This window comes from Schistocerca piceifrons, chromosome 4 (assembly GCF_021461385.2).
Source record: "Schistocerca piceifrons isolate TAMUIC-IGC-003096 chromosome 4, iqSchPice1.1, whole genome shotgun sequence".
NCBI lineage: Eukaryota > Metazoa > Arthropoda > Insecta > Orthoptera > Acrididae > Schistocerca > Schistocerca piceifrons.
The window spans coordinates 618,574,920-618,596,644 of record NC_060141.1 but is presented as its reverse complement, the minus strand read 5'-3'; the positions used below and the strand labels follow the sequence as shown (position 1 = coordinate 618,596,644).

Here is a 21,725-nt window from a genome sequence, read left to right as displayed (position 1 = left end):
TAAAGTACAGGTTGCACTTAGCACTGTACACACTGAATGGGCAGTTTAAGGTGCATTAAAGTACAGGTTGCACTTAGCACTGTACACACTGAATGGACAACAGTAATCTTGATTACAGAATTGGCCCAAGCACTTGTTTGCGATCGCTTACATAATGCTGTTTCTTTGGTGGCTCACTAGAGTGCACCAGGGGAACAACCCAGCTGGCTTTTATAAGCAGCACTGTGAACTGTACAGACGTGCAATCTCTGAAATTGTGTGCATATCAAGTGAAGGTACATCAGAGTGCTTAAATAAGCGTCATGCAAAAATGCATCTTTTGCAGCATACTATCAAATTAAGCGGAACATTGTCCTAACTAGGAGAGACCTCTGTAAATGATACACTGTTACAAAGTTCACCTAGTAGGAAAGTGAGACCAACTAAAATGCATACACAATCATAAAAGCTCAGCTCACATAACAAGTGCCAAATGGTGCAGGAGAACTACTCTGGGTAAGGGGAGGAACTGCCCTACTCAGTGATATTTTCTTTGCTATATAGCCATTGGAACCCAATGACAAATTGGCAATATCACATACTTTTATATCTAGAAGCACACCACATATGTAGGAAGTGAATGGAGAACAAATGGTCCCAGTTAGTGTGGATAATATTGGCACTGATGAAATGATTATTACCACTTTGGACATCCTGGGGGATGACGATTTGGACAGATCAAGTTGTGGACCTTTGCCATAAGCAAACCACAAATGCAGCTGCATTATGTGAAAAAGTAAAACATTTGAAAGGGAAAGATAAGGTAGCAATAGAAATCCTATTGACACAGTTCACAGTTTTGTTCAAGATTAGTGGACCATTACCACGCAACACAGGATCCTCCTGGCGGTTAATCCTCCTGTCTATAACAACCCATAGAGAATGCCTCAACACATGCAACCAACAATGGAGGACTCGTCAATCGACAGCTGAAGAATGGCATTATTGAAGGGAGTGGTAGCTTGTGGGGAGCACCCGTTATCATTGTGGCCAAAAAACTAGTAGAGCAGGATGAGGAAATACAGATTCTGTTCCAACTATAGTTTCTTAAATGCTATAATTGTGAAATATGCATATTCAATATTGAATATTATGGAAAAATTGGACAGCTTGGGTGTTTCAGCAATGGAACTGAAAAGTGGTTTCCACAAGTTAGACAGTGAACTGGCTGAAGACACCATTTATCGTCCCGGGTGGGCATTACCAATATTGGTGGATGCCTTTTGGACTTAAGGATGCACTGGCCATATTACAATGATTATTGGATGGAGTGCTGGGGGGGTGGGGGTTTAAATCATGCCAGTGTATGGCCTACTTAGCCCCCGTAGCTTCTTGCTGTCAATGGTTACCTGAAACTATCCTCAAAGTGGCCCCACAAGCTGCCACAATGGCCATTGGTTGCAGATTATAGGTGACACATGCAGACTCCAAATGAAAACAGAATGATAGGAAGAAAAATGAGAGCAAATAAAGTCAATAAAAGGAAAACTAATTAATTTAATAAAAATAATAATCAAAGTATTGCTGTTACATTTAAGACTGGTGAACCTATCAAAACAATGAATTGCAGCCTTCTAAAACTCTGCTTTATGCAATGTCATGTGAAGTTCTCTAATGTAAGTTAATCTCTGTGGTTGTAATAACTGTATATGTGATGCTGAATCGTGTCTTGTGTGGAAGGATCCAGTAGTGTTTGGTTAGTGTTCTCTCTCTCTCTCTCTCTCTCTCTCTCTCTCTCTCTCTCTGTGTGTGTGTGTGTGTGTGTGTGTGTGTGTGTGTGTGTGTGTTTTTTTATCATGTGAGATAAAATACAAAATAAAAGAGCCACACCCAGGATTTAGGATGCAAACCCACAAAAAAAAAAAAAAAAAAAAAAAAAAAAAAAAAAAAAAAAAAAAAAAAAAAAAAAAAAAAATGCTGGACAAGGGAATGGAACTGAATTCATTAATTTTTTGGCAATTTGGCAACAACGAGTGTGAGTGTAGTGTTGAGTGCTTTTGATTGGAGGAAACCAGCTCCAATGCATCAAGTGTCAACTATCAAGTAATTTTAATCTGACTATAGGTAGGATGACAAAGTTTGGGCCACCATCATGGTATCTGCGGAACTGAAGGAAGAAGCATTAAAAGAGTCTCGTAATCATGTGTTGCAAGACACAGAGGGGAAAGGACAACAGGGCACATAATGGCTAAACTGTTTTGGTGGAGAATGCGAAGATGGGACCTTGACCAGTATGTGAAGAACTGCATGCCATGTGTACAACAAGCCGATTTCAGACCTCAACGAATACTACTTCAAAGATTACCAGAGGTGTCTACACCATTTGAAATGGTGGGGATGGACATTTTGGGTCAATTTAGCAGGACACTGAAGAGTGACCGCTGCTTGTTAACCATCACAGACTAATTTTCTGATTACACTGCAGTGGTTACCATCCCAAATCAACAAGGGAGTACAGTAACAAAAGCAACAGTAAACAACTAGTTATCGAAATTTGGTTTACCTGACGGTAATTACGAATCAGGACACCAACTTTGTATCCAAATTGATAATGCAATTATGTCACCTATGGCAGAATCGAAGTTAAGAAGTAGGCCCTACCACCCTAGGGTAAACTTGAGGATTGAGCATGTTCACCATACTATTGGTAAAATGTTAAATTATCTGAATAGTCATCTCATCGACTAGGGCATTTATCTACCGTTTGTTGTAGCCACATACTATTCGAAACTGCACGATAGTGTTGGGCTCTCACCATATGAGATGTTATACAGTAGATCCATCATCATTGAAAGTCATTAAACCTAACCTTGAGAAAAATGGAGAATCCATAAAAAATTTAGCAAAAAAACATTAAAGGCTGTCTGGGAAGAGTAAGGCAGTGAGTTCTTGAGTGGTAGGAAAGAATCAGGAAACATAATGTTAAGTTATCTGAGTGTAGGATTGGCCAATAGGTCACGCTAGCGACTTCCCATACACCTAGGAGCAAAATGAAGAAATACCAGGGCCATACGAATCAGAGAGCTGACAATGCCTGTGAATATGAAGTTGCAATTACTAATTTCAACTTCCATTGTCTGCATAGGATGAGTTAAACAGTTTAAGGCTACCCTGGACACACTACTTGAATTGTCAGTGCCATTATCTATGAAGATGGCAAAAGGTAAGAAGAGACTAAAAGGGGACAGAAGGTAAGTAAAGATGCAGGATGTATTGTTAATCTCCAAGGGGAGAGAGGAAGCTGTGTGTTGATGTCAATGGACGAGTTCAGATTGTGCCAAAGAGAAAGAATTATCTTATGCACAACCAATATGGTCCAGACTGACATGGAAGCACATGAGATACAGATTTTTTAAGTAGCGAAAATGGATCAGGATTTCGAAGAGATGTTCTGATGCAGCAACCAAACTTCCAAAGTGTCAAAATGCAATGGATTTACTCTGTATTTGCTCCAGAGATAGTCACTGAATTGTTACTAAAAAGGTCGTCCCAAGGGAACGACAAAGGTAGAATTCCAAAGCAAGTGGGATATTAATTAATAGTCCAACCTGCAATATAGCTCCCAACTACTGTCACTGAGATGACTTATGAATACGGTACAGCCCTAACTGTAATAGCTGGAAAACCTTTACACATGGTGCCATTCAGTACTTTACCACCTTAAATAATACCCTAAGACTACATCTCGTCCATTTGTAGGGTGAACTGATAGCCCCATGGGAAGGTCATTTTACCACTGTGCACATGTTTCAGCACATTCAGCAACACCACTTTAAGCAACGAGACATGATTATGAATAAGAGTGTGTGTGTTTCTGGTACCACTGCAGTTTTGGCCTGACTATATGTAATCTATGTCTACTATGTCTACTACAAGCAGACAACTTCCCCAGCTCTCAAGCTCCCAGAGCAACAGTTGCCGAAAACATTTAATAGTAAGGAACAGCCAATTAATCATGTGGTTTAAGCTATGGATTAGAATAGAAAGATGAGGAAAACTTTGCATTTTTACACCAATCTGCAAAACGTGTTAAGATAGTTGTGTCCAGAAATGTACACAGGTCCCACATGGGAGACCAGGTGTTTCAAGCAGGAAGGAGTGTTACACCATGATTCAGTTTAGTACAATGAGCTTCTCTTGTTATGCTCTGAAAATGATGTCATACAGAGGGCAGCAAGTGTCAGTTTGCAGCTCAGGCAGCATTTGCAAGGTATATTCACAAATAAAGAATGCTTATTCACCAGGAAGCTGACAAAGCAGAATATGCTAGTCAGCAGCTCTGAAGGGTGATGCTGGCCAATACTACAGTTCCGACTAGGCTCATGCAGGGATTGATTAAACAAGAAACGCTGAACAAATGAAGTCACCACCACTGAATGATGACACTAAGCTGTTACAGCATGTTGTCTCTCTCTTGGGTGGGATGCTGCTGTTTGAGAAGTACCAGCCAGCAAACACTCATAAAATATCACCTAAAAATCAGACCCTCACTCTCAGATGTTCTCTGTATATGACTATATCGAGTTCACCTTCCTCAGCTGCAGAGTTAGAGGTGGAGGACACTGCAGTGCCAGATGACGTATCCAATCACCTACCAAGAAATTCATCTCCAGTAGCAACAGGCAAAGGCCTGTGCTTAAAACCATGTGTAGACGACTTGGTGCCTTTGCACCATTAGGGGTCCCTTAAGTGTCTTCTTCCTGATAATGGCTACCTCCCTAGTGATGCACATATTCAAGCATGGGCTAGGGTGGCATGGTCTCTCTGTTGCTGTGTAATGGCTCCTGAGGGCCTCCGTCATTTCTGATCACCATCCAGTGCAGGCACACGCTTTTGACTTTGGCTGTGCTGGATGATATGGTTTGAACACTGTCTATCCTGGAGTGGTATGCGGTGACCACGAGTTAGTAAGACCACCAGGAGCTGCACCTTACACACTTTGGGGACAGTTTTACTGACAACACTGAACATCACTGCTAACACATGCTGGGTTCGCTCCTAAGCTAGCATTTGGAAGACCGTGGAGCTCGGTGTCCTGGGTGCCGTCAACAATATCCAGAGGCAACATCCTCCCACTTCCTGTAATCTTGTCTCTGTACTAATATAAATAAAAGAATACTGTGAACAGTGATGTTGCATTAATGGCTCACCAAGCAGTTTCGGCTATCTCCACTTCCATAACCTATGTCCCACAAAGGAAGCGGCACATTCTCCTGATCTACAAACAGCTGATTCCTCTTCCTCCTCCTACACTCTGGAATTCGTTCCAGCATTTGGGGAATTTTGCAATAGCGGAGACTACTATAGTCTGGTTAATAAATAGCGAAAGTATGAACATTTCTGATAAACTTTGGTACAGGACAAAGGTCGAGATACTAGGAACACCAACAAGAATTCCACTAGGTGAAAAGTCCCATCCAGAAGTTAGCATTGCATTGATGTGTCTATCAGAAACAGTAATACATTTCTTTCATGACTACATAACAACATAAATCTGTCTACAGACCAAAGATGAGTGAACATCACAGAAGTTCATTTGGCATGGTCATATTGAAAGTGGTATGGCCTTCCCTTCCTCCAACCTCTTAACTGATTTACTGTGCCAATTACAGTGGCAGCTTAAGTTTAAAATGGACTCCAAACACCATTGCAGCTCAGCATTTTTCACTCTGAGAAATAACTGCCATAGATTAAGCAAGTTATAAGCAACAGAAAGATGTTCAGTGGCAAGAAGATGTTCAGTGGCAAGAAGATGTTCAGTGGCAAGAAGATGTTCAGTGGCAAGAAGATGTTCAGTGGCAAGAAGATGTTCAGTGGCAAGAAGATGTTCAGTGGCAAGAAGATGTTCAGTGGCAAGAAGATGTTCAGTGGCAAGAAGATGTTCAGTGGCAAGAAGATGTTCAGTGGCAAGAAGATGTTCAGTGGCAAGAAGATGTTCAGTGGCAAGAAGATGTTCAGTGGCAAGAAGATGTTCAGTGGCAAGAAGATGTTCAGTGGCAAGAAGATGTTCAGTGGCAAGAAGATGTTCAGTGGCAAGAAGATGTTCAGTGGCAAGAAGATGTTCAGTGGCAAGAAGATGTTCAGTGGCAAGAAGATGTTCAGTGGCAAGAAGATGTTCAGTGGCAAGAAGATGTTCAGTGGCAAGAAGATGTTCAGTGGCAAGAAGATGTTCAGTGGCAAGAAGATGTTCAGTGGCAAGAAGATGTTCAGTGGCAAGAAGATGTTCAGTGGCAAGAAGATGTTCAGTGGCAAGAAGATGTTCAGTGGCAAGAAGATGTTCAGTGGCAAGAAGATGTTCAGTGGCAAGAAGATGTTCAGTGGCAAGAAGATGTTCAGTGGCAAGAAGATGTTCAGTGGCAAGAAGATGTTCAGTGGCAAGAAGATGTTCAGTGGCAAGAAGATGTTCAGTGGCAAGAAGATGTTCAGTGGCAAGAAGATGTTCAGTGGCAAGAAGATGTTCAGTGGCAAGAAGATGTTCAGTGGCAAGAAGATGTTCAGTGGCAAGAAGATGTTCAGTGGCAAGAAGATGTTCAGTGGCAAGAAGATGTTCAGTGGCAAGAAGATGTTCAGTGGCAAGAAGATGTTCAGTGGCAAGAAGATGTTCAGTGGCAAGAAGATGTTCAGTGGCAAGATGTCTGTTTCAAGTACAGATATTTGTTGTAATAACTGGAAGTTTTCTCAAGATATAAAATGACTCTTCCTGAGAGGCATCATTTAAAGCAATAATGCTGTCTTCCTTCTAAAGAAGAGATATCCACAATGATGCAGGTACTGTGAAGTTAACTGCTAGTTGTGCGCCTGCCTACCATGGTCGCTCTTGAGGATAGGCTCTGTCTTGCAGTTGTAATGTCAGAAGCTGACATAACTTGATATTGGCTAGTGTAGGTAGCATTCAGAGAATATTACAGGAAAAATAGCATATGAGCTACCACCTGCAAACATGCAAAGCTCCTTGCACAAAAGCAACCTAGAAAGACAACGGTGCCTGCCAGCAAGCCATAGCAAAAGCCAGCATACACTCTACATGATTTTTATTTTATTGTATAGTCTTTCTTTTGATGGATGTCATGATGAAGCACCAAGAGCTGGTTTAATATGTACAATATTTATTCACAGACAACCAGTTTTGGTCAAGTAACCATCATTAAGTCACCTATTATGTCACTGGTGATGACATGGCTGTCCGTGAATACACATTACAGCTGCTTTTGGTTGTCCATGACTTCATTCTTTAAGTACTCGAAGTTCCTCAATCGGGGGGGGGGGGGGGGGGGGGGGGCGGGGGGGGGGGGGAGCAAAGGATATCTTGGGGAAGGTTAAAAGGGGAGGTCAGGTTACTCAAACCCCAGGATGACGGGTGTACTGTACCCCAGCTTCAGAACAGATTAAGCTAAAGACAGAGTGAGATGAACAGATAGATTATGTGAGCTTGTTTATACAGAATATTGAAGATACAGTCATTCACAGTTTAATTGTCATATATCTTTATATGAATTCATAAATTTACTGTATCAAAGGAAAGTGGAATGGAGAAAACTAATAACAATTCTGAGACGCAAATGCTGCCAGTACCCACCTTTAGGAGGATTGTCAGTGTTGTTTACATATACACATGAAGGTAATGAAACATTACTTATCTTTAGGAACTAATGGTTCCTGCACCAGGGAAGAAACAGGAATAGACTGGGAAACATTAAAAAGGAAGGGCAGGTTATTCAGACCCCATGCGGGAGGGATCCACATGTAGTGATAGACAAAGATTATAATGTTCTACCATGTTCTCAGCTTTCTGCAAAAATTTAACTCAATTTGCCAACTCTATTATTCTTGTCCTTTCACAAATTCAGAACCAACTTGCTCAATGTTGGTCTACACCTCACCAAAGCCCACATTCAAAAATCTGCCCTTATAAAATCAACGAGTAATGTAAATGTCTTGTGACTAGGGCCTCCCGTCAGGTAGACCATTCGCCAGGTGCTAGTCTTTCCATTTGGCGCCACTTCGGCGACTCGCGCGTCGATGGAGATGAAATGATGGTGATTAGGACAACACAACACCCAGTCCCCAAGAGGAGAAACTCTCCGACCCAGCCGGGTATCAAACCCAGGCCCTTAGGATTGACATTCTGTTGCGCTGACCACTTAGCTACCGTGGGAGGACAACAAGAATTAATACCTACACTATGACAACTGCCACTTATTCCACATCAAATTTCCCTTCCCTGCAGCCTACGCATCTGCAGCATCTTAGTAGCCACCTCTCCAGAGCAGTATCTTCCATTTATCCACCTACTAACAAAGTTTCCATTTCCAAAACACTCAAAACTCAAAAACACCCCCTCATCACTCTGTACCACTCAGGCACTGAATGCCTCAATGATTTATTACTCTGTCAAGGCAATGACTGTCTTAAGTCAAGCCCTGGACTGAGATCCTCTCCCCCTGATGTCCTCTCCACACCATCACTCACTGTTGCCTTCCATCAGCCTCCTAACCTCAGTAACATCCTAGTCAAATCTTATAAAATTTCCAAACCATTATGTACCAACCCTTGCCATTGTCCCCACTGTAAAAACTGTCCCATGCACCCACCCACTACCACGTACTACAGCCACATCAATGGGAAATCTTTCAATAACGGGGTGACCAACTTGCAAAACAATGCACATTTTTTTATCAGGTAACTTGTCTCCACTAACAGTATTTTATATAGGCATTATAACAACACTAAACTGGCTGAACTTGTGCATAAATATAAAAGAACTGTCCACCTTGGGGACACCCATACTCAGATGCTGAACATGGTCTACAGCTTGCCTAAAGGGAAGTGAGTGCTTGCTGCATCACAAGGGCTATTTTGTTTTTCCCAAATAATGCCACTTTCCCTGAACTCCACCAGAGATAGGAAATTGCCCTCCAACAAATCCTTGTATCCCCCCCCCCTCCTGCCAGACTTAATCACCATTAACACCCCTCTTTTTTCATACTACCTTATGTTAAGGGTAGCAAACACATTGAATAAAGTGACTGCTTCAGCAAATTAGTAATTCGATTCCTTCAGGTTCCCCAATGCTAAGTATCTTTTTGGGCACATTTTAGTGCTAGTGCAGCTGCAGCCTTTTTGTGAGAGCAGCAACAAGTAAATATTCATATTTTGATGTGCAAATGATGGGAATCAAGTCAATATGGTGTTACCTTTTTCATCTGAGACAGGCTTTTGTGCTCTTTCAGCTGAAAGCCAATAGCCTCAAGACAACTGCGGCAGCATTGTCAATATATCCCTTGTTCTTTATTGTAAAAATAAAATGATAAATGTTTATGGTAAATCAATTCTGTAGTGTTCTGTAAAGAAAAAGTTAGCACTCATCTCTCAATCAAAATTGTATGCAGTGGAGGTTGTTTAACTGTGAGGCAAGTCACTTGAGGGAAAAAAAAATGTTCAGAATGAGTGTTCTTACTTATTAATAAATTTATTTGCATTACAAAACTGGAATATGTCAGACAACATTTGAACTGAAGAAAAATTAAATATGCATCAACTGACTTAATCAAATTTAAAGTTATTGTGATCTAAAGAGAATATATTTCATACAATTTATTATATACACTAGAATTAATTATTTGAAAAAGTAATTCTCTAAAATCTTGAATAAATTCATTCAAGAACTTCCCCATCTTCTGTACTAAAAACAGAAAACAAATCTGCAAATTCAAGAAAAGGAAGGAAGCAAATGATGTTGATAATTTACTTCAGAGGTAAATTATTTTGTACTGTTACAATTTCCTGTAGCTCTTATATCATGAGCCCATTCTGTACACGGTCAGTGAAACTTTGGAAAACAATATTAATTCCATATAAATCTATAAAAGAAGATTAGATGTTGAGCTAACGAGTAGGAACACAGTTAAGGTCCACTGTCATGATGAAAGAATTTTCTTCTTACTTTAGGAATTCAAGGGACTGGTGCCATGTATTGTATGTAAAATATGACATACTCAATCTTTTCAAGTGTTCACAGGGTAAGTTATTTCACACAGTTTTAATCACTAGAGTCTAATGCCAGATTGTGCCCTTTCTTAACCTGTAGTTGCAGTTGGGACATTTTCAATAAGGATAATATACAAAAGAAATAAGGAATGTTTGAACTTATCTCAGCCATTTTTGAACTGCTGAATACCAGAAAGCATAAATCTGGAACTCTGGACGAATTCCACTGGCAATAAACTACCCAAAAGATTTTTTTTACTGAGAGCTTGGTTAAACAAAATACACAGAAGATGCCCGACTTTAAAAAAAAACTGTCTGAACACATTTATTAATAAGATCAAGCTTGAACTTGATTTGATTAGTATAATATTAGAATGTGAACTAAGATAACAATAATAAAATATGTATCAAATAGAAAATTCACTTGAGGAAACAACATTAGTTTTTACATTCCACAACCTACCCTCTTTCTTCCCTTAGGAGGGGAATAACAGTTCCAAAAACTAGGAATAACTTTCTCAGTTTTAAATGAGTCTATTGGGAGTACCGGAATTTCGCCTCCTGAAGAACTGACCAGTCATTCAAAAGCAAAAGTTTTATAGATATTGACAGCATTTCTCTGACAAGTCAAGAAATTTTCTCCTTCATCACATACTTAGCACTGAAGCACAGTTTCTTACCTGTTTTCAGCCTGTGAGGTGAAAAAGTTATGCCTTATTACCCTTGGATCTGGCTGCACTGAACATTTTTCCAACAAAGGCATCAGCACACCAGGAAACATTATGAGAGCATTTTGAATTTGTATATCTGAAGCATCTGGTTCACACTGATTTGCTTCTGCCAGGTGGTAAAGGGCCAGAGCATGTGAATATGCAAAATTTGGTAATTGTGAAACATTCCGTGTTGCTTCCCATTCCTCAGCAGCAGCAACAAGCCATGCATACTTCTGTGATCTTAATGCATAGAAATCTATGCACAACACAACAGCCAATGGATCATCTGCAAAGTTGAGTGAAAGCAGAACTTTGCACAATTCCAGTGCAGTTCGGTAACATGCACGTTGGCCTACAAACATCAAGTGCTTAAAAATAGTGATGAATAGTGCCCTGTAACAAAAGAATACAATAAAGTCTATATTAATGTTTCTTATAAAATCAGAGAGAACTGAGGGAGGGAGGGGGGGGGGGAAGGAGGGAGAGGGAGAGAGAGAGAGAGAGAGAGAGAGAGAGAGAGAGAGAGAGAGAGGGGGGGGGGGGGGGGGGGGAGGGGCGAGAGAGAATGAAGGGGTAATAGTGTGATGGAATGTGATGTTTTGAACACGTCACTCAGTTGAAACATACCCCGTAACAATAACAATGATGACATACAATAGGCTAAACTTACTCCAGATTTAACCAAACAAAATATGGAATGAAAACCAAAGTTAATTCAGTGTTATGTGGTAGTGACCTACCTTCTACATGTAATTGAAAAACAAAGTAGTTGAGAACAATGTACATATGTCCTGCTACCCGTTCCTTTGCAGGTGATGCCTTCTGTTGTCAATTTCTGGAATCGTTTTGAAAGAAACATCAGCGAATGTAAAAGCTGCTATTGTGAACAGCTTAGCCACTATGTGATCATGCTGATGTAATTTTGGGCACATACTGATCAGGTTTCGCAGTTTCCTGTAATTCTGCTACAAATATGTCACATTTGTTGAGTGAGCAAGAAATTTTGGGGGCTAAAGAGGAAAAAATTGCTCAATAACTCACTTCACACTTTTTTTTGAAGGATAATTATTTAAAAATTTATAATCTATCAAAGAACTAAAGTAAAGGCTTAATGCTTGGTCTTTTTTTTTTTTTAGTATGTATTACTCTTAAAGATATATCAATTAAATTTGTGCCAGTAATTCTTTAAATTTTAAATAATTGCATAAATGGCCAGTTTTCTAGGCCAAGACACTCGTCTAAGGGCCCATTCTCCAAAATGGGAATGAAGAATTTTATTCCACAGACCCACCAATAAAATAAGATTTCAGTGAGGATGCTTTCATCACTTTCCAGTATAGATAGTGCTGAGTTAATGTGAAATATTTAAAGACAAAAAACACTTGTCAGCCATCATAGCAGCAATTTCAGTCTCCAGAATACTAATATTTTTACAGGAGTTCCAAAAACTATGCTATGATACTTCTGAAAACGCGAGTCACATAATTCCTTTCACATAAAATACTGCCTCTTGAAATTCAAGAGCAAGTACAGAATACTCATTCTCTCAAGTTATCTACAGATAAATCTTCATCTATGACAGTCAGGTCCTGCAGAAAGTGTCATCACTTCTGTCTCTAAGCTGGTCGTAGGTTGTGTTCCAAAAATGGACAATATAGAGACAGAATTGACGACACTTTCTGCAGGACCTACCATCATTTCGCAGGACAATGCTCAAGCACACACAGTGCAAGCTGTTACTGATTTGTTTGACTGATGGGGCTGCTAAGTGCTATACAACCTACTGCACTCCCCTGACTTAAGCCCTCATGAGCTCAACTCGATTTCTAAACTGAAGGAAACACTTTACGGCATTCGCTTCACAACTGCTACAAATTTGACGGGCAATAGACTATGCCGCTCAAACTGTCAACACCACTGGCACTGTTAAGAGTATCCTATGACTTCCACATCGTTGGTAATGGGTTATACACAATGCTGGTGACTACTTTGAAGGTCAGTAAAACTTTGAAACGTGTATCTATTTTGCAAGAGCTGTAAATAAATAGTTGCCACTATTAAAGTTCCAACCCTCGTATTAATATACTGAAAGAAATAGTTATGTTGCAGGTGAGAGTCCACAAAGACCTTTATAAACAGTGATAAGGTAAGGTGTACATCATTAAACCTTTGCGCTTTAATGCGGAACAAAATTTTTTATAAATATTTCTTTCAAAATCAAATGAGAAATATCATGGTATAAAAAACTATGGGAAATGAAAAATAGAAGTTTTCTTTTTTCATAAGGAAAACAATAGATTAAAAAACGAACTACAATATCAGACTTCGCATCATTTACATAAAAATGTTTTTGTGGAAAAGAAATCACATAAGCGCACTTCTTGACACCAGGTTCAGCATGTAGACAGAACCTACAAAAATTCAACAATTGCCAGAGCAGTTTGCTGCATTTAAAAAAAAAAAAACCACGGTGCAGGAAAAATACCAAGCAGAAGGGTCCTGTCTTTGCTACTAGCTTTAATTCTTCCCAATTCATTTATGATCCACTGGCATATGGGAGGCATCTGATACTGAGGTTTTGCTCTTTCTTTATCTTTTTGAAATGATGGAGTACTGAGGATGGCGGAAGAAGAAAGTATGTTAGCTCTTTGAAAAATATTTGTTCCCAATACTGACTTAGTCACCATCCCATGTTTTACTGACTGATTGAAGAAAAGTTTAAATTCTGAAGTTTTAGTTTCATTATTGTTTACAATTTTTTCTCCTCCTATCAGAAAATAACACATGAACAATCAGTCAGACAAATGCGATCTGCTTTCTGCACATACTCTGAGATCTTTTAGAAACCTTTGTGTCTAATTGTTGGAGTCACTACAGAACGGTGGGGCTTTAAAAACATTTTCATTAGGTTTTCATAAAATTTTTATAAAGTATTTGGTGAGTAATTATTATTATTATTATTATTATTATTATTATTATTATTATTATGTGTCTCAACTTGCTGTAACTTTGCTGTCCAAATTTTTATAAAGTAAAGTTACTTCTCTACTTTATAAATCAGCATATCATGGAACTGGTGGGTGGTTAGAAAATTTTACTATTAACAGATACAAAAATGGGCAGTAGAAAAAAAAGATTGACTAAACTTGCTTTAGAGCTAACAATGGGTGTTTGATGAGAGGAGCCATGCGTGTGTATCCAAGCATGCAGTGTTTCTTTTTTATCACCACGAAACTGGGGATCTAATTTTGTTACTCAGTCTTGTCGAGGAACCGTGGCAAAATGGAGGGTAATTTATTTATTTTTGGGATTACTCCATTTCCTTGCTCAATGACTACTATTCAGACCAACTACTAAAAATCTGGATAACTGAGCCTGCCCTTGCCAGTGGACTTCTCCTTGCAGTGTTTTCTGTGCTACAGGCTGAAATAAAGTCTGACTCCTACTCAGTTTTATGTATTGATCAAAATTTCTTCTTTCAATGAAATACCTTTAAAAATATGATCTATTGGCACACAACCTGCACAGAAAAAAAATCAGTTCTTGGGAAGCTACTGGCTCTTTATTTACATGAAGTGATTAACATTACTGACATGAGATCTCAATTTGATTCCATATCTCTAGCTTTCCAGAAGCCTTTTGATACTGTTCCTCTCAAATGCTTCTAATCAAATTGCAGGCATGTCTAGTACTGGCTCAGCTATTCAATTGGATTCACAATTTTCTCACATAAACATCACAATCTTTGATAAATGACGGGAAGTCACATGGTGAAATGGAAGATATATCTGGGGTTCCCCAAGAAAGTGTTATAGGTCCTCTGCTGCTCTTAATCTATATAAATGATTTAACAATACATGTTGAGCAGCCTTCTTCGTAAATGTCAGTATCAATGGCAAACAATTTGTGTAGTGAAGTTATCAGACCAAATCGAATTAAAAAATTATTTATACAAGCTATCTGCATGGAGCGAAAATCAGCAGCTGACCCTAAACAGCAGCAAGTGTGAGGTTATCCACATGGGTAATAAATTTCTGTCACACAAAATCTACATAAATTTAAATGATGTCTTTTCATCTAAATACCTAGGAGTGATGGAACAGCATAAATTGGGAGCATCAAACAGAGAATGTTGTACGGCAAATCGAAGATTGTATTTTATTGGCAGAACACTTACAAGGTCCAGCAAATCAACTAAAGACACAGCCTCCACTATACCTGTCCATCCTTTTCTAAAGTATTGCTATGTGATATGGCATCCTCACCAGATAAGACTGATGGAGGATACTGAAAAAGTTCAATGAAGGACAGCCTTTTCATATCATATGATAGTGGAGAGAATGTCATGGATATGATAAGCAAGTCAGTGCTTTTCATGCAGCGAAGCCTTTTCACTTCGATCACCAATCTCCTCCTCCAAATGTCAAAATACACTGCCCACTAAAAAAGTAAAGCACCCAGAAGACATGGTCAGATGTCAATGTAACCTCACACACACACACACACACACACACACACACACACACACACACACACACATTCTTTGTGGATATGTAAATGATTAGAGTTAAAATTCTATGTGACACGTAGAACTGCCATCAGAGTGCATTACTGTTGTTCTTGTTTAGTGTTGTTAGCAAACCTGGTTTAGTATAATGGTTATGAAGAGTTTCAGATGTTGAGTGATCACTGTGAGGGACCCAGGGATCCTGTGTACTCATGTGAAACAGAGTTGTCATACACGACAGTTTGAAAGGGGCCTCATAGTGGGTCTCCATTTAGTCGGCTGGTCAAATTGTGCAATATCCAAATTTATGGGACATTCGGATGTGATAGTGGTCTGATGTTGGATGGCATGGGAATGTGGTGGCAGGCATAATCATAGTCAAGGTTCCAGTCAACCAAATCTGACCACCACCAGCATGGATCGTCACATACTGCACCAAGCAGATCATAATAAATAAAATAGTCTCTATATTTACCGTATTTACTCGAATCTAAGCCGCACTCGAATCTAAGCCGCACCTGAAAAATGAGACTCGAAATCAAGGAAAAAAAAATTTCCCGAATCTAAGCCGCACCTGAAATTTGAGACTTGAAATTCAAGGGGAAAAAAAATTATAGGCCGCATCTCCAAAGCGAAACAAAGTTGGTCTATTGTAATACGAGACACAATTTAGGTCGAATGAATGACGATACAGCTACAGTAGTTTAGTTCGAGTCATAAGCTTAGCAGTAAAGCTTTACCAGGTAGCCATTGCTATGCGTCAGGCGCTCCGTCCGTATTTATACGGGTACCCTTCCTTTTCCACGTGCTTCGTCTGGTTTGAATTGATTGCTTATTTTTCTTTGATCTGATAAGCGCAGTTTTCTTTGTTATAGGTGTTTACGTCACTCTAAGCTGAAAATGCATTACTGTACTGTGCCATGCATTGTTTGTCACATTCTGATAGTGCGTGCTCGTGGCATGGCTTCCTTTTGTGCGCGCTACCGCTACTGCTACAAGAGAGGAATCGTCTCATTAGCGAAACAATGGCAAGAAACTGCTATTTATTGTTACTTACACTGCTGCTTTCTTTGATAATGATCAACAAGAACCAAATAATAGACTGCATATGATAGAAGATGTTCTGAACGAGAGCTTAACGAAAATTTTTCTCCGTTTAAAAATCTTTGCAGGTGCCTCTTTAGTACATTACATTCTACACAGAAATTAGAGTCATCTTAGATTTAAAAATCTAGTCAATTACCGTGCTTAATTTCCGACTGTATCACTATTAAGCATAAGAATAACACGAATATAAACATGACATGATATGTATATTCTTCCGCGTTTGCTGTTGTCTCACTCTAGTTTCGTAATTTATTAGGCAGACAGATTTAAATGAGATAGCAGCAAACATGAAACAATACATGGCAAAATGTTTATATGCGTATTATTCTTATGGTGACGAGAATACTGCATGTGATTCACAATTTATAAAAGTTCCTATTAGCAACCATCTCTTCTCACAGGTAGGAAAAAATTCAGAGCGTAGAGTTGGCCATATTGACAAACATCCCAAACAGTCTTTCCAGTCGGATTTTTGTAGTACATTGAAATGCAGATACATTCGAAGATGGACAATATGGAATTTGTATTTACTTCGTTGGATAATGTATGAAAATGCAGTGGTCGAAAGTCGGGGCGGAGAAAATAGCTCGTCTTTCACTTTCTTCTTTAATAAATTTATTTACTGACGCAGAGGTTTTGGCGCCAGTATTTATCTTTGTGCCTACAAAGCATGCCCGTGTAGCGCTACATATATTCGATGGCAGAAGTAAGTTGTGGCGGCACCCACCAACTTTTTTCAGAATTTCCGCTTGCTTTGCACTCGATTCTAAGCCGCAGGCGGTTTTTTGGATTACAAAAACCGGAAAAAAAGTGCGGCTTAGATCCGAGTAAATACGGTAGTTCTTAATAATTTTTACATTATGTCCTTTAAAATATTCCCTTCAAAACCCTTACACTACTCCATGAGAATTTTCCACTGCTCAAACGAGTACCTGAAGTTATCTTTTGAAAGCATATTTACGTATTCCATTGATTTTTTCTTTCATGGCTTTAACACACTAAAATATTGTTGCTTTCAGTGCAGATTTCACTTTCAGGAAGAGAAAAAAAAAGTGTCTCATGGAGCAAAATCTGGTGACTAGGGAGGATGTTCCAACACATGGATCTCACACTTAACCAAAAATGACTTCACAGATGTAAGGTTCTTGAGCACCACTTTTGAACAAACTTTACTGTTGTAGAAATGTTCACGTAAAATCTGCCGAACTGTGTCAATTTTTACAATACCAACAACCACATGAATACTTAATCACTGGTCTTTTCATTTAAGATCTCTAATTCTTTCAATGTTTTCGTTCATAGCTGACACTGAAGGTCACCTTACACGTGACTCATGTTCAACCTTTATTCGTACATCCTTGAACCACTTCAGTCACTCAACCAGCCTACTTGAATGGCTGAAAGGCATTAATTACTGCACCTTTGTTTCAATAAAGAATGGGTGTCTGTGGTTGTCTTTCTAACTTTCACTCACAGTTTCACATTAATTTGTTGCTTTTTCATTTTTTAACAGGTTGCGAATATATACACTAACACAAATGAAGGCCACAGGCCGACTGAGGGGTCAGCAGGTGAATGGGTAGCAGCAATGAAGAGGGGAGACACCATGCGATTTGGCAGTGTAGCATTTGAATTCGAGGCCTGCAATGTTTGTCAAATAAAAAATCAGTTTGGTAATTTTTTAGCCAAACCACTCATGTCTGATTAATCTTAAGTACTAATGTAGTATCTGAAAGACTGGACTACCAAACTCTTATTTAGTTGGATATTTACATGCTCCAGTAGTACATCATTCTAGGAGTTCTCCTTTGCAGCCACCTTTATCCTAATATCTCAAAGGAGAGTAATTGCTTGAAATTGGTTTGGTCTTTTCGTTTTTAGTCATCCTAGGTAAATTTAATGTATAATCAAGAACAACAGCTCCGTAAAAAAATTATCAAAGAAAAATTCCATTACAACTCAGTTTGTCTTTAGATTCTAAATATTATTCTAAGGTTTAAAATATAGCCAGAACACTACTTTTTCGTGTAAATAGAAATATTTACAGCATTCCACCTGAATACCTAATGATAGTGTAGAAAGTTAGGCTATGTTATTTCATGAGCTGCAATAAAAGCAAATAATAGTATCAACCTCCCCAAAATAGGGATATAATTATGTCCTTATGAGCTGAAGTATCTATTTCTGTCTGATGATTCAAACATATAAATCCTGAAATAGTGTTGCGTGACATAAAATTAATTGCACATAAAATTAATGCAACCTTAATAATCACCACCTTTATTGTTTAGAGCTAAAAAGTTTGATCTGCAGCACTTAAAGTATATACAATTTAATATCACCAATCATCTAAATAAATTTAACCATATTTAAAATGAACTAAATGCTTTTACCTGTTCTCCTGTCGCCTGTAATCTAAATGACAGTTGCCTGTGATAATGTTGAACGTTGGATGGAAGGCACTTTCCAAGCAATATAATGCTCGTTCATTCAGTTCTGCAGCCATCTGTAGGTCTTCACTCAGTTTACACAAATCCGACAATTGGATGAGTGCATCCACATGGTAGGGATGGTCATTGATAATTGACTGAAAAAAAGGAGTATTTATTACAATTATTGGCAAAAATAAATACGGAATGTGTTCATTTAAGTTTTGCATTTATCCATACAATTATTCATCCTACATAAACACCAGGATTAATTTATGAAAAAATGCTGAAAAATAAAAGGAATAAAAAGAGTGACGTGATCTTTGATGTTTTTTAGGCTTCATTGTTAATTATATATTGTCGAGTGTGGGGGTTACATAATCATTCCATTTTTATTCGTAATATTTCCCTAACTGTTCTTGTTATGATGGTTTTGAAATATCACAATAGCTAACATGGTGGTGGTGGTGGTGGTTGTGGTTGTGGTTGTGGCAGCGGCAGCAGTAGTAGTATTTAGTCTTATTGGGAGAATCATCTGGCATTTGTCTGAAGCAATTTAGGTACATGGTACACCTATATCAGGACATCCAGACAGAGTATGAGCTCCATCATCCAAATCTGAGGCCAGTGTCTTACCAAATGCACTACTTAATCCATTATACCTAGCATATCTACTTAATCGATTGTATCTAACATACCTCTCTCTTACGTTTGTATATACCTGGAACACATCAGTTTGATAACATCAAAAATAATTACACACTGGTGGTGCAACATGGATCCTTCCGTCCACCACAGGCTTCTCTGAACTACATTGATGGGAGTTATTCTCGCAACACATCCTTCACTCTTGTAACCATCATGGTCTCAATCTCCAGTAACCCACTGTCCCCACACCCTCTATCGGTTTCCCCTTCATCCATCTTGTCACCCCTCACAATTCATGTCCGCACTTCACCTTCAGTGTGCACCGCTCCCCACCGGCTCTGACAGTCAAGCATCACATGCCTAGCTCGTGCGCCTCCACCTCTGCCTCCCATCTTCCTAGCCGGCAAACTGGCTTCCTCCCTCAGAGCTGCTAGCCACCCACACCCCAGTCCTCTTCCTGCCTCCCACCACTCTCTCCTTTTACTCACTCCACCTGACGACCCACATCCCCAACTTAGTTCATCTGTCAAAACGCACTAGCACTGTTTGTCCAGCAGGTGCCAAGTAGGGGCATAGGCACACGTGTGTGTGTGTGTGTGTGTGTGTGTGTGTGTGTGTGTGTGTGTGTGTGTGTGTGTGTGTGTGGGTTGGGGAGGGGGGGGGGGGGGCGCCCACACCTATCGACGATGCAATGCTTCTGCTTTTCAGTGAGTCATCTCCTTTACTCCTGAAGTACTTACATAACCACACCTTGTTCACTTAGTCTCTCCATACTTCCCACTTCACAAACCAAACATACCTTTGGACCCCAAATGTGCTGCCACTTGTTACTCATTAGTATCTGCACAATACTGATTTATGGCTCATTTAACATGTATCTTTTTGGCAGGTCTCCTATTTAAAAATTGCTAATGACTTGAAAGATTAATACAAGGGTTGGAACTTAAATATTGGCAACTATTTATTCACATCCAATACAAAAGAGTTAAATGTTTGCACCTGTTACTGTCCTTCAAAGTAGTCACCAGTGTTGTGTATACCATTAGCATTGCCTGTTCTGTTGATGGTACGAATGGAATGGTCTAAAGTTATGGTGATTCTCGTGTACGACTGTGATAGTGTTATCCTAATGCATTACGTTCCTCCACGCAGACCGTCAATGCACAGCATTACTGCTCATTTTTGGAGCCTCACTTGCGACCAGCTTTGCGAAAGAAGCAGCGACACTTTCTGCGCAACCCACCCATCATTTTGCATGACAATGCGCGGGCGCATACAGCGCAAGCTGTGGCTGCTCTGTTCGGTCGATGGAACTGGGAAGAACTGTACCATCCACCATACTCCCTGGACTTAAGTCCTTTTAACTTTGATTTGATTTGCTTCAGAACTGTTCCGGAGATTCAAAAGGCAGTAGACCACTACATTCGCACCATCAACAGAACAGGCTCTGTTAACGGCATGCTACGCCTTCCACATCACTGGCAACGGGTTCTACATAATGCTGGTGACTACTCTGAAGGACAGTAACAGATGCTAACATGTAACTCTTTTGTATTGGTTGTGAATAAATAGTTGTCACTATTTAAGTTCTAACCCTCAAACTTTAATAAATATTATTTAAAATCTTTTTCGTAGACAATTTCTTTGCACAAGCAAGCACACATTCACGAGAAAAATAAAACGCGTGGTAAAATAACGAAGCTTATGAAAAGACAGGACATAAAACAACTGTATTGATCAGTAAGTCACTGTAAACCTTACCTCCAAAAACTTAAATAGCTCTGACTACATACAAAATTTTAAAACTTTCACAACATTTGCATTCTTGTCAGATAAAACTGATGGTAGAAGCTTAGGAAATATGATGGCTGCCCTCTAGTCAACAAATAAAACATTTCACATTAAAATATCATTTATAGATAAGGTATCAATGCAAGTATCACAACTGGTGGATTCTATTATCCACAAAGGTAGCAGCAGGTATTGTGGCATTGATTTTAACAATTCATTTTATGAGATTGGATTCATAATATGTACTAAAGCTGAGAGGTCATTTTGTTCCCAAAATTTTCAAAGTACCTGAGTAGGGTATTTGTGTGACTGGTGTTGTAGGATGTTACCTGGACATAAGCATGTTACACACAAATTCTTTTCCTCTGGGTGAAAGATGTTCACAATGAAGTGACAGTTGCGTTACTGAGTTACAATTTGCTATTCTTCATATTTTTGTCCTAAATCTAATCCCTTCCTAGAAACTTATAATAGCTTGACTTTTTGCTTTGAAAGTCACCTTGT

At 39.2% G+C, this 21,725-nt stretch overlaps 1 protein-coding gene across 2 annotated transcripts in view; it reads right to left on the bottom strand.

Annotated features, from left to right (window-relative positions):
* LOC124794989 (transcription factor 25) overlaps positions 1-21,725 on the bottom strand; it is a 139,321-nt gene that overhangs the window by 24,140 nt on the left and 93,456 nt on the right. For both annotated transcript variants that reach the window (XM_047258735.1, XM_047258736.1), the window contains exons 6-7: positions 18,747-18,940; positions 10,707-11,132 (exon numbers count right to left, since the gene is read on the bottom strand). In XM_047258735.1, the coding sequence (XP_047114691.1) occupies positions 10,707-11,132; positions 18,747-18,940 (620 nt within the window). The remainder of the gene's footprint in view (positions 1-10,706; positions 11,133-18,746; positions 18,941-21,725) is intronic.